Source organism: Lutjanus erythropterus, chromosome 9 (genome assembly GCF_056507025.1).
Source record: "Lutjanus erythropterus isolate fLutEry1 chromosome 9, fLutEry1.hap2, whole genome shotgun sequence".
In the NCBI taxonomy this organism is placed as follows: domain Eukaryota; kingdom Metazoa; phylum Chordata; class Actinopteri; order Lutjaniformes; family Lutjanidae; genus Lutjanus; species Lutjanus erythropterus.
In genome coordinates, this window is record NC_139325.1 from 17,575,013 (window position 1) to 17,588,754 (window position 13,742).

At 38.0% G+C, this 13,742-nt stretch overlaps 1 protein-coding gene across 1 annotated transcript in view; it reads right to left on the reverse strand.

Annotated features, from left to right (window-relative positions):
• Positions 1–13,742, reverse strand: part of LOC146321229 (transmembrane protein 65-like) — a 50,880-nt gene that overhangs the window by 20,765 nt on the left and 16,373 nt on the right. Inside the window, exons 2-4 of the mRNA XM_084726286.1 lie at positions 7,687–7,731; positions 2,447–2,514; positions 597–651 (exon numbers count right to left, since the gene is read on the reverse strand). Of these exons, the coding sequence (XP_084582412.1) occupies positions 597–651; positions 2,447–2,514; positions 7,687–7,731 (168 nt within the window). The remainder of the gene's footprint in view (positions 1–596; positions 652–2,446; positions 2,515–7,686; positions 7,732–13,742) is intronic.

Sequence of the window (13,742 nt, forward strand, 5' to 3'; positions counted from 1 at the left end):
AGTCTTCATGCTTCATTTTGCACCATTGCTGCCTGAGACTGTCATCAGCGCTCTGCTTCTTTCAAAGCACCTGTCCACATTCACATTCACATTCACACTCAGTGTAATATAACATAATAACCTCAGTGTCTCGAGCAGTATGATACACTGAACAAAAACAAGTGATAACATTAAAATGCAAATGTGCCTCTTTCAGCTAAGTGGATATTATGACATCCATTCAATTTGCCTGTGAACACCATGATCATATTTATTAAATTATCATTATCTAGACCAGCCAGCGTGGCTCTCTCTCTTTTTCCTTTTCCTTTCTCTAATGTTATCTCACTTTCTCTTTTTTTTGGATTAAGTGTCACAGCAGTGTTCCACGGGTGATTTTATCATTAAAGCTTCATTATGTCAATGATTTCTCTCAACACTGAAATTGAAAATACCTCCTTCTATTTTATTTTAAAGAGTTGGGAGTCCACAGTGATTTGATGTACCATCACTCTAATTAGAATTGCTTGTGATAATCTGATTTGTATTAAAAAATAAATATTTCTTGCTTGATATTAAGTCAAATTAGATTCATTACATTCATGAGATTCTCTTACCAGCCATAGTTGAAATGCCGAGGATCACGCCAATGGATAACTCAATCTGTGTGCCCTGCAAAACACACACACACACACATCATAGAGATTAGTTCATGAGACAGCTCAGTGTGTCATTCTACAGTCCAGCCACCAGTGCAAGCTAATGTATGGGCGATTATATATTAATTGTATCTATTCATGTTTCTTCTCAGTGATATTCAGAGAGAAATACAACAGTAAACTTTGCATTCTGTATGTGCTGTCATAAAGGGCTAATTCCAGTGTGGACAACAAATTAGTGGTGCATGGCGCAAGTGTCTAGTAATGTAACAAGTTCCTCTGGTTTAATGTCTCATTACAGTGACAAAATGTTTTTCCTCTCTTTTCTCTTACAGGAACAGTTCACCCTAAAAAGAAAAGAAAAAAATGTGAGTTGCAGAGTTTTAGAGATATTAGCCATAGAGATGTCTACCTTCTTTCCAATGTAATGCGACTAAATGGCACTAGTCCTGTGTTGTTCCAAGCACCAAAGAAATGAAAATTAAATTTGAAAATTAAAAACCTGTGTCTCTTTCAAAAATAGTGGCCTTGTGATTCAAGATAATTCACAGACCTTGTTGTGTGGAGTTTTACATAGGAACTATACTTTCCATTAGAAATAAATTTGTTCTGGTAGATTCTACTGCAGAAGAAAGTAGTTCTTACAACCAGGTCATGATTTTTGTAAAGAGACACCAGTTAGATTTTTTCTAGTCCCATTACATATAAGATTCAGAAATCTCTAAAACCAATATCTCCAAAACTCTGCAACCCACACCAAAACAGTATACATGTACACTAGCACTACAGACCAGAGGAAAAATATGTACTTCTGATTTTGGGCTGAACTGTCTCTTGAAAGGTCATATATATAAACTGTCAAGAATCAAGATTTTTTAACTGTTTTTAGCAAGTAACATGCCAATCGTAGCTTCCAATCAAAGTCTACTTTTAACGTTATAAGTTTTTCTTAAAGACTTTGTCAAAGCTTTTGGTCTTACAGTTTATGGCTCCCTGGTTTCTTCAGGCAGGTTGCATTACATTTACTCACAGTCTGGACTGAAAGACGTAATCAGACCAAATAACTCTCTTACTTACTTATTTATAAAAAATACAATTGCACTAACTTTTCACAGACTAGTGGAATCCAGCCCAAAAGTCTGATTACTTATTGATTTCAATTTTCACACTTTTTCAGAAAGAGCAAAAGCAGCAGTCTGGTCTAGGTATTTTGTATAATATCTTTTTTTTTTTTTTTGTAACAATATACTGGTTTTCAGGCGAGGCTATGCTATTTCATTATGTTCTACTTAGGTTTAATCTCTTGGGTGTTTTTCTAGTATATATTTTTCACTCTCTACTTGTCTTCCCACCTCCTTGTAGAAGCTCTCATAAGAATTCATCATATCTGTGTAGCACATTTTGAATTTTGAATTAAGTAGATAAATTCATTCCACTCCACTGGGTTTGCATTTCATTATTTGAACAACTTCACAAAGACTTAATAAAGAGTGGAGAGCTTGTAGCAGGCGAATTACTAAAACTTATATGGGATGTTAAAAGACAACGAGGAAAGGGAGGACTCTGAGAAACAGAGATGAGAGGCAGACTGTCAAACAGTGCCTGAGAGGGAATATACCATGAGATAGGTACATAGTTCTCCCTCGATCCTTCCATCCAAAGCTTCCTACAGCATGGTGAGTACATACAGCATATTCTTTATGCACAGGTTTCTACTGTGGGAATCAAACTCCTTGCACTGAGAAAGTCTCTTAAACCTGCCGAGCTGCTGCAGGGGGCTTAACACGGTATGAAACTGACAAACTTACAGCAACAATCATGATGCAGTTGTCCAGGAATCCAAATCCAACAAAAGGGAGTGCATTGTGCAGCAGAACTGTAAAATAACAAACACAATGTATTACCAACAAACAAAATAATCAGTCTACATTAATAAATAAGAACTCATAGACATGACTGAGCCTTGCAGAGCAGAACTGTGACATAATGAACACAAACACAGACGATACAAGGACATGAAACACTTCTGTGCTGAAAAGAAAATTAATTCTATGAAGCTGCTGCTGAGAACTCTGGGACTTATTTATTCATACGTGATTTTAATATGTGACTACAACAGAATAGATAGCGGGAGCATATTACAAATACAGCCTTTAATGATGCAGAAGTGTGTAGATTTCAGTCGAATCCATGTTCTTAATACAACATGTGATATTAAATGAAAATGCATTATTAAGTCCTTGGAAAGTGCAATCTCAGCCCAGAAGTGGTAAATAGGTTTAGCTGACAGTTCATATTTTATAATAGCTTTAGTGCCTTATTTTATGTAAACAGTGTCAGTATTTTACTTTGCTACATACATGACTAACAAGACCACAAAGTGAAGAATATATTTTCTGATTTCCTAACCTTGTGGGTTAATTATATGGCATAAACAAGACATGAGTGTGTTTACATGTAGGGTTGAGTCTTGTCCTGCTTTTCATTATATTCTGGATATGGCATTTAAATGGAGCATGAAAAACCAGGTTATTTATATACACGTGTACATGATCATAAAATGTTGCAGAGATGGTGACAAATCAAGACGTACCTGCAGGCAGACAATCAGACTTTTATGATCATGTATACAGGGATATGAATAACCAGGTTTTTCATGATTCATATAAATGCCATATCCCAAAAAGATGAAACATGGCGTTTTTCATGGCTAAGGAAAGGATAAGGCCCAAAACCAGGATACTAATGCACATGTTAATGCACTATGTGGTTAAGAAACCTGTATATGTTGTTAACAATGACATAGTACCCTGGATTTCAGAGCACTCCAGGTCTTATACCCTCATTTCTGTTTACATGTGTGAAACATAAACCAGATTCTCTGAAAATTGATCATAACCAGGATACTAGTGTGCATGTGAACACAATGTATGAGATAATACAAGAAGAAACTAAAACTGACATTTACAGAAGCAAAAGAGACAGTTAAAATAATGAATATTGGTAAATGATTGTCAGGCAGTAAAATGTAAAACATGTACATACTAAAATTATCGTAATTCAGCGGATAAGATGTTTTTTTTTCTGTAGCTCAGTCAATGCTGTTGGTACTGTTCCTAGCAGCAAAATAATAAAGTCTTTTTGTAAACTAAAATGGGTTTCATATTTGAATACTAAAAAAGACTGAGGTTCAACTTCAACCTTTTGTATAAATATTGTTATCATTATCAAGCAGCTATAGTTCCAGACCAAAAGGGCCATTATAATGGAAATATTTCTCCATGGAGCAATGTTTCACTTGCATAAAGAGATGCTATGTGTGTCGATACAGTGGAATATACTGTTGGTTTTAAATGTCAGCCACCGCCCCAGGAGAGTCTAGTCTATTCTAGTTGAGGTTCGGTCCAGTTTGAGTGAAATGTTTGCGTAAAGCATAATCATTACCAAATACCAGTCGTTTCTGCTCTCGGGCTCTTATTTTTATCTCCTCCAATACATGTGAAGAATTTTCAATCTTGCTGTTTGAGCCACAGCACATAAAACACCTACTCACTCATGTCTTAAATACAGATTTTACTTTAATACTACACCAGGGACAACTCTGATTGGACTGGGAAGAGCAGTCCATCTTTCAGCGTTGAGAGCTGTAGAATCTAATCCTGGTGTTTAGTTTGGAGGCTTTACTGCAGAAAAACACAAACGAGAACTCAGGGGTGAAATCTAGCAGGTCTCCTTGAGAGCAGTGCGAAAACCTGACATTTGTTGGACCTTTTGTGTCTTGTCTTTCTCGTACCTCTTCATTTAAAGCATTATTGACCAGTGCAGTTTAGTAATGAGTGGCTACATGACTTATACGTTTTTATGCCCATCATTGCTAAACTCTATACAGCTTTTATGGAAGGGATCATCATGATTCCCAAATTAAAGGTACCCCTTATCTCCCTTAGACTCAGCTGCTCCAGGCTACATTATCCAGTTTAACATATTAAAACCTTTGAGGACAAAATGTATCTTAGCGTTTTTATCAAATATCAAAAACAGCATGGCAGGCTGTCAACCACACAAACGGACTCTAAAAATTACCACAAAACACAAAATGAACTGTGATGGAAGCAGAGATGGGTGATATTTTCAAAACTCTGCAACTCATGCCAAAATTATCTAGATGGGTAATAGCACTACAGGTAAGAGGAAAACAGGTATGTTGGATTTGGGAGATGAATGTATGAATTAAGTATTTTTAACAGCAGTTTGATCACTGTGGTCATTGTGACCTCATAAAACATGATTTGCTCATAACTCAAGGATCTAAACTAAAAAATTAACATAATGAGGTGATGACATACCATTTTATATCTGATAGTGTTATGCAGCTTCACATTAAAAGTATTCAGCTGGCAATATAATGATTTTGTCAGTAAGGTTAGCTTTACAGCTATTTTTCATCGAAAGTGTGTCTACAAAAGGAGCAATGGTCGTTGACAGTGGATCACTTTGAAACACTGCAGACAAGCTGCACACCTCACACACGCTGCACACAACTTCTCTCAGTCAGGTAACCAACTCTTTTCACTGTGCCTGCTAATCACAGACTCACGCTATGTAAAGCATTAAGCCAAATCACGGTTGCTGAAAGAATGACAGACGAAGGCCAACTGGCAGGAATAACTGTGAGCATGATGCACACTTTGACTTGTTAGAGACAAATCTTCTTATTGAACAGCAAAATCTGATTCATTTTTCTGATCAGTTTGGTTTTAATTGGTTAGTTGATGCTGTAAAAAGGGTGCTTCCCTGATTCCTGATTGACAGCTGAGCTCTGCTTGCGATTGAGGCAGCTGATTGTGTGGGTGGGACCTCAATAGCACCACTCCAATTCTGATCACTGCTGAGCAGAGTCTGGCTCCAAACGACATTACCAGAACATGATGGCAGCACTCATATCTGGGATATTTTGCCTTCATTTTTTGTAAAGTGGGAGGAAATGAAGACTCTGGGTCCATCAATGGCTCAAAGTCAGTGTCAGACTTAAATGGGTAGAATTTTATACATTGAGGGATCAGTGTTCTGCATTTAATGGCATCTAGCCATGAGCCTGCGGACTGCAAACACCTGGGGTTGGTGTGAAACTCATGAAAGCCCATATCTGAGACAGTGTGCGACTGCAGAAACACAGAGGCTCAACACAGTGGCTTCTGTGGACAAGGACCCACGTCCTCTGTAAATAGAAACAGCTCATTCTAAGGTAACAAAAACACAATGCTTCTTATTGTCAGGTGATTATACACAAATGAAAACATACGTATGAATATTATATTCAATTTCTGCCATATTCTGTCAATAAATCTCTGTAAATCTTACAAACAGGATCATGGCTGTTTGGGAAAAATATCAGCTCCAGATTGCATTTTCACTCAGTCTAGTCTCTAAAATTTAATGAGCTTTACAAAGGCTTTAACCAATTACTTGTCAAGCTTATTTTGTGATTTTTATGTCAGAGTGTTATCACTCAAATGTTGAATTGATCTGTTTTTACAGTAATGAAAAAAGTATGGCGTTTTTTCCACAGAAGTCATCGACTTGTGAAACTCCCAGTAGGAGAAAAGCAAAGGAGCAATACACACAACAAAAAGACTGCTGTCTCGAGTAAAATCATGAGCGCTGTATTTGACACTGGTGCTCCAGAGACAGCTGGTCGAGTCGATGTTTCTTTTTAAAGTGTTTCTCCTCTTGTGCTGAAATGCTGCTTTGGCTGTTCGCTAAAGATAACACAGCTGATCTTTAGAGGAAAGATTTCTCACATGATGTCTTTGTTGTACTGACAGTCACAAACATCTCTCTGTTAAATGTGACTATTTAATGCTGTGAGAAAGAATGAAAGACAAACACAAGTTCATATGAACTCTGTTGGGTTAACCAGCAGGTCTTCTGACCTCTCAGCAGGAGAGCAGGAGAGAAATCTGAGGTCATGTTAGTAACCGAGCCCCGCAGACTGAATAATGTGTGCGCCACAAGCTTTTATAGTTGAGTGTGTGCAGCTGGATTATGTGTGTGAGTATTTGACCTTCCATTCGCAGTGAGAAATTATATGCTCTATAGATTGGCACCTATTGCAAACTCACATAAAATACAAAGAGCTTCAAAGTGCAGGTGGAATATATTTTTTGCTGTCCCCTTTTATTTCTTCTGCATTTTCTTTGCCTTAAATGTTAATCAGTTCATATTAATTGTCATATATTTTTTCGTATTCATGAACCCGAGGACGACCATAATCCACATCAGTGGAAGCTAGCGGGCATCATAAAAACAATAAACATTAATCAATAAACCCTCTGTTCCCTGAATGCGCAGAAGTACAGAATCATAACAGGCCATTATCTGTCCAGACAGTGCATGTTACTGTACACCAGGTGGAGTACAAGGAGTCTGCAGTGAGGCGTTAAATGGACTATATATTTTGACTTTTACAGCTTGTAATCATCTTACATCTGCTTCTACGAACAGACTTTGTCTTCTAAGATTCAGATTACACTGTCTTCTGTTACTGATGCTGTCCTCGCCTACCAGTTAGTTTGAGACATTAGAGGCAACAGCTAATGCAGTATCTGTTCATGGAAAACCTCTGCCCATACTAACCAATATGGACTGAGAATATGTTTTTTTTTCCAGAGCTGACACATATTATTAGTAGACACGGAGACCAATAACCAATATTGTGAACCAATATACATTTTAGTGTTATCAAAAAAATGTAATTTCTCATTTCGATACAATACTTTAAATCTTTTTTAAATTTAAAGATAAATATAGCAGCACCAATATAGCAGTGAGACAATGTGGGACTATGTCAGCACTGCAACCGTGTGTGTGTCAAATCACTGTTGGACAAAAGATATAGAGTATCGATACTGAGAAAAACTGGTATTGAAGCATTTCAAATATTCGGTATTTATTATGTATTAGTATAACACTAATACATTTACTGTAAAAATGAAAATCATTCACATACAGAGTCTAAAACATCCACCAAGAAAATCTGACTTCTTACCATATCTTAACTGTGCTGCAGTAGGTGGTGCAATTTCCAGCTGCCCTGAAAAAGAAGAGAAGAAGAAGAGAAAACGTTTTATAAAGCATCTGCATCTCCTGGTTTTCTATGGAGGGGAAAAGTCAGCATAAATGTCAGACAGTTCTAAAATGGCAAAGCCAATCAGTCACAACCTTATGGAAACAGAGAGATGAAAGAGGAAAAAAGGGAAAGAGGGGGAGAAAATCTTTAGCAGTGTGTCAGGGGTGATGAAAGGGAGCGAAAAAGAGGGGCAAAGAGCATCTCCCTCACTGCCACCTCCCCTGAGCGAGACACAGATGGGGATGAAATGACGTCAGAAAATGATAATTGTGCTGCCAATCAGGCCTCAGAGGCAGCCTGCAGCGCACTGATTATAATTGGCGTGTGTGTGTGTGTATGTGTGTGTGTGTGTGTGAAGGTGCGAGAGACATTTGTTTCCAGCAGATTTAAATGGATACCATCATTCAACATAACATAGATGAAAATAAAAATGTCTTTACAGAGATCTAATCACAATTTTTCTTCCCTGTGACACTGAAGTTAAAGGGAAGCCATGAAGTTAAAGAGGTGCAACACTGATCTGCATGAGAGATTGCAGAACAAAATAAGTGTCAGATTGGGTGAATCACATTAACACAACACAGGACCCTGCTGAGGATTACACTGGTTTTAAAGCTGAAGACAGAAGACAGGATCATTTCCCTTGCAGGTTCTGTGAAATTGGATTTGTTTTACTGAGGTCAGTGGAAGTGTTAGTCCACATAATGAAGTTCCATCACTCTTAGACGTTATTGCACCACTGCAGGCTAAATCAGGCTGGCAAGATTTTGCTTACTGGTGTCTAAGGCAACCAGTCTGTCTCCAGTACTCCTCACCTACAGGGGTTGCCATCTTGTTTTTTTGCCACCAGAGCATGCACAGTACCGAGTGTGGAGCTGGTGGGTGACATACCGCAAGTTATGCAGTGCTTGGTCGCAGTTTTCTCGTATTACAACTAATCATCCACTAAAATATGTTTCAGCAAATAACAGATAAGCCAAAGGGCACCCCTGCGGCTCGGTTTGTGGAGCATGGACCTCATGTACCGAGTCTGTCAGTCCTCTGCAGTGGCCGCCGGTTTGACTCCTGCCTGTGTCTCATTTGCTGCATATCATCTCCTCTCTGTCTACCACCTTTCCTGTCATATCTTCAGCTGTCCTATAAATAAAAGGCAAAAAATGCCTGCACAAAACATCTTAAAGAAAAAACAAAAAAGAAATAGGTACAACGTTAATACAATCTCAATCCATATTTGATCAATACTCTTTGTTTTTACTGTTTGATCCAAGGTTCAGGGTTCTCCATGGACACTGGAAACACCTGGCCGCCTGGTCGATCTTTCATGTTTTACAACTCAACCGTATATTAAATTATGTATGAAATAGGCACACTTAAAAACCACAGTAACATTATCAGCTCCTAATCTTGATCCATACTGTCTAGTTTGACAGTTTCATGAGCCTGGTGCATTCTGCACTAAAGCACACCCTGATTTATCTTCTATTTTACTGTAAATAAACCAGAATTTACAGACTGAACATCATGCTGTATTGGAGAAGACTTGGAACTAGCAATTAAGACCGTAAACTCTTTAGAAAACTGTTTACTGAGGTCATAAATTAAGTGAAAATTAGGGTTATTTTCTCATAAGATAAACAATCTGACTTCTTTTGACAACCAGTAGAGTTGCTCCCTGCTGGTCATTGGAAAGAATGCAGGTTTAAGGCGTTTCTGTCTTGGCTTAACTTTTCAGGCCAAGAAGCTCCTTCCACTTACTTTACTGTCCATAATAACATCAGATGTACAAGCAAATGCCACATTTGCTCTCTAGGAGGAGAGCCATTTCTGCCAAGTAGTGACTCAGGACAACTACTTAGAATTCAGCATTTTCTTTTCTTTTCTTTTCTTTTTTTTTTTTACCAACTTGAATAAACTCACATGGCAATCGCTTTATATACACATTTACACAAGCCTGATGGAATTACACTTTGAAATATCAAGATTCAGGCTGTAACATCACAAACTGCAAAAAAAACGAAACAACAACATCTGACGTCCTTCTCTCATCCTGTCTGAAGCCCTCACTCATTTCTATCTCCTCATTTCCTCCTTGCCTTCCAGGATTCAGTGTCACATTACCGGCTTCACACAACAGGCTGCAGCTCACCCTCATCTCATGTTTCTGACACAACAATGGACAACTGTTCACCTCAACGACGACCCTTTCATCAGCACTAGAGTAAAAATACTGCTGACACATTCGCAGAGATGCACACAAACACGACTGCATGTTCATCATCAGCGTTCATACTTACACACAGATCTGTCATTACCTTTATCCTCTGCAGCACCTCGTGCATAATGAAATACTGTCTCTTTCCAGCTCTCTCACGAGCATTGTTGAAAGTTTTATCTCATTTCACAGGTTTTAGAAAATCTTCTCAGCTACAAAAGCATCAACTATGAAGACATGAAGCTCCTAACCACAGAAGATGGATGGCTTCTGCAATTAAGTACCAGAACACATTTCTTTCCATTTATCACTCATTCAGGGGTTGTTTTAGGATTTAATTAAAGGCTTTCAATGATCCTCCCGTGCTCATGTGTGAGCTAATGCTGTCAGTGAGCTGCTACATCAACCACATAACTTCTCTCACTGAAACCTCCAGCTCTAAACAGCTAGCGCTTGATTATTCTTGGCTGACACACTAAAAGTATGGAAATGAGATAACTTGACAATCAAATCACAAACAAATGGTGCCATCCTAAGGGCAAACAAAGACACACCCCGACTATAGATTTTGCTGTTCAGTTCACAAACAAAATTTAGCCAACAATTTTTTTTTTGTCATTTTAAAAGAGCTGTACACATTTAAACATGTTTTTGAGCTGCAAACTAAATTGTATGATACATGTCATGAGTTGAAAACGGCTCAACATATCATCTTCTGTTTTAAAGCAGTCCTGAACATTGCAAGACCAATCCAGACAGGACCGATTAGTTTGAGACTAATCTTCAGATGTCATAAAATTTAAACAGAAAATAATTTTAATGCCTATTTTGTCTTTTTTCTTAATGTTGATTCATAATGATCTCCAGCCACTGTCAGATGGATGAATCCCACACAAATATGAAGGTCTGGCATATTAGTCATTTAACTGGCTAGTGAGCTGAAAAAAAACATCTGTTTAATTCTCAGATAAGATGCTTTTTTCACAGTCAGAAGAACCTAATCCATTATACTTATCAATTGAATCCCTATATTTGATTGGAATGACAACCCGCATATATGCTCTTCCCTCCATAACACATGGTTTGACAAAGCATATGTTATATGGCAACTAGTCATCAATGTGAAATGTTTAAACTTCAGGGTTGTATTTTAACACTGGCTCAAGGTTGAGTTGACTTGTTAGAGCACATAATTCCTTCTGTGCCATTAAAAAATGTTAAAAATTGTCAGCAACCATATTTCTTTAAATAATGATCTTCTATTAGATTAAAAAGGGATTAGTGACATTCAGCGTTATATAAATGCAGACGTATTGTGTATAAATAGCAGTGTGCAATTTTCTAGATATCAGAAGATACAGCGTTGTTAAAAATGTAATAAAATGCCAATCATTTGTTTTCTTATAAGTTTTTGGCCCCATCAAACTATTTTTCTGACAGCAGATATTATGGCTGTAAGCTGTTGAACATCAGCCACAATCCAGGCCAGTGATCAATCTGATAAATCGCTCTAATCTCTCCCATTTTGAAGTGATAGAAATAATGCAATACATCATTGTGGCCCAAATCAGAAGCCTGTTCCTGCTATATTTTCCCATCACTTAAAAATAATGAGGCCAAATGACAAGCTGCAGCTGAGTCACCGTCTCATCACTAGTCACATGAAAAACCCATTAACGAGAAACAGAATCCCTTGAAGACTTTTCTCTCCCAAACTCAGAGTTTCATCCAGCCGTTTATCAGAACTGCGATAGCTGACATGGCTGCCTGTGGCCCCCAGAACTCCTCTGGTACACAGTATTGATTGCATGGAGTCCTAAATCCCCCAGAGCTGCTGTCTCCAGAGAATTCAATTTCAGCAGTCAGAAGTGGTGAAAACATTTAATGGGCTGAGATAAGTAGCTAACCACGGACATGATTAAATACCAAAGCAGTCGTGTTTCTTTCTTCACAAGCCTTCTTTTATTTTCTGTCTTTCAACTTCAGAATCACCTGCACAGCATCTGGTATCTGATAAAGACAAAGACTGCTTACATATAAACAGAAAACATGATGTGTCACCATTTTGGGCATAGATCTTAACTCTTAATTGCCAAGTCAGCTTCAACAATCTCTGAAACACATACCACACACAGCCTACAAAATACCCTGGACTTTAACAAGCCTGTTAACTGGTAGATAAATGTCTTTTAAGAAGCTAATGGTTACAAGAAAAAAACAAACATACAAACCAGGCTGCGTCTAGGCAATAGTTTGACAGGAGACATGAACAGGACTGAATCCATAGTAATGCTAGCAGCTCTGTGAGACAGTCAGCACAGCTAATTACACAGATGTATAAGACAACTGGATTGGGCATTGCCACTCTAACCTGACACACCAGATGGTTTGTTACACAGAACCATCTGGGAAGTCATCCTTAGAAACTGTTTGGAAAAGGGCAGGTGTCAAAAATACACTTGGCTGAACCGTCTGTCTATCACGTCTAAAGTGGACTAACTTCAACCAATCACATCAAAGCCTCCACGGATGCCTCTTGCTGTTGTCAAACTGAAAAAACATGCCCATAGCTGTCAGAAGTCCCTCCTAGGATGCTGATTGCTTGCAGCATTTTTGAAATAGCAAGTTTGTAGGGAGTCCCAGGTAAAGCGGCAACAATGAACTTTCAGATTGTGATTTTAGAGGCTCCTGTGGACAAAAGTGGTAGTATTTCTACCATCATAAACACAAGATATGACATAAAAAATTAACTGTAACTTTGCATGGGAAAATGTAAAAAAAAAATACATCCATTCTGATTCCAAGGAGAATCTGACCTGATGGCAGGCATAAAGAACAGCTATACAGAAAAAACTCATTTACCTACTTTAATAACTTTAAAAGTCTGATCATGCCATCTTATATTTGACTTCTGCATCTTAACATTAACCTGACAGTTCTATGTTAGACTCTAAAACTACAGTATTGGTGAACCTCAGCCAAATAGCACTTACTGTAAAAGTCTCAGCATCCATCCACAAACATTGCGTGCTGGTTGGTTGGGTTTTATTTCAAGATTTTTTCTTTTATTATTCCCTCCTCTCTTGCTCTTAAATTGTCTATATTCCAGGAAACCATTAACACTCAAGCCCTCTTATGCTGTGACTGTTGAAAGGTAAAATAAAAGTCACACGTTCTTGTCTTTGTTTTGCCGTGACAAATGGCTTGTTCCACACTTTGTCTCTCAGTGCTGGTACAGCATGAAATTGAAGTGTGAGCAGACTTTTTGCAAATTAGAGATAAGTCCATGAAAGAACACAAAAGCCAAGCTCTCTTTCAGCAAAACTCCATTATTATGACTAAATGTACATTCAACTGCCTGAATAGAAATGACAAATGGAGGCAATACGATTTTCTGCAAATTCAGGTGTTGGTCTTACAGGGAGAGAAACCAGAAAAAATGTGGTGGCATTTTTCACCACAGGACTGTGCAGCAGTGCAGTGCAGTTTGTGTGTGACTATGGCTGCCTCTGCCAGTGTCTGTATTGGGCTTTATCTTACAAATGTAAACTAAGAATCATCCTTTTTTCCCCCTCAGGTTTTCATTGATTTTTGAGTTTCACACCCCCTCACACAGAATTTTAGTTTCTCATTAGTGTGGTTTGATACAACATACTGTGTGAAGGGACATGGTGTACGATTGTATGAATCTATATCATACTTGTATTATCTGAATTGTGTGTCTGCATGTCTTGGTGTGTGCGTGTACAAGAATGTGTGTGTA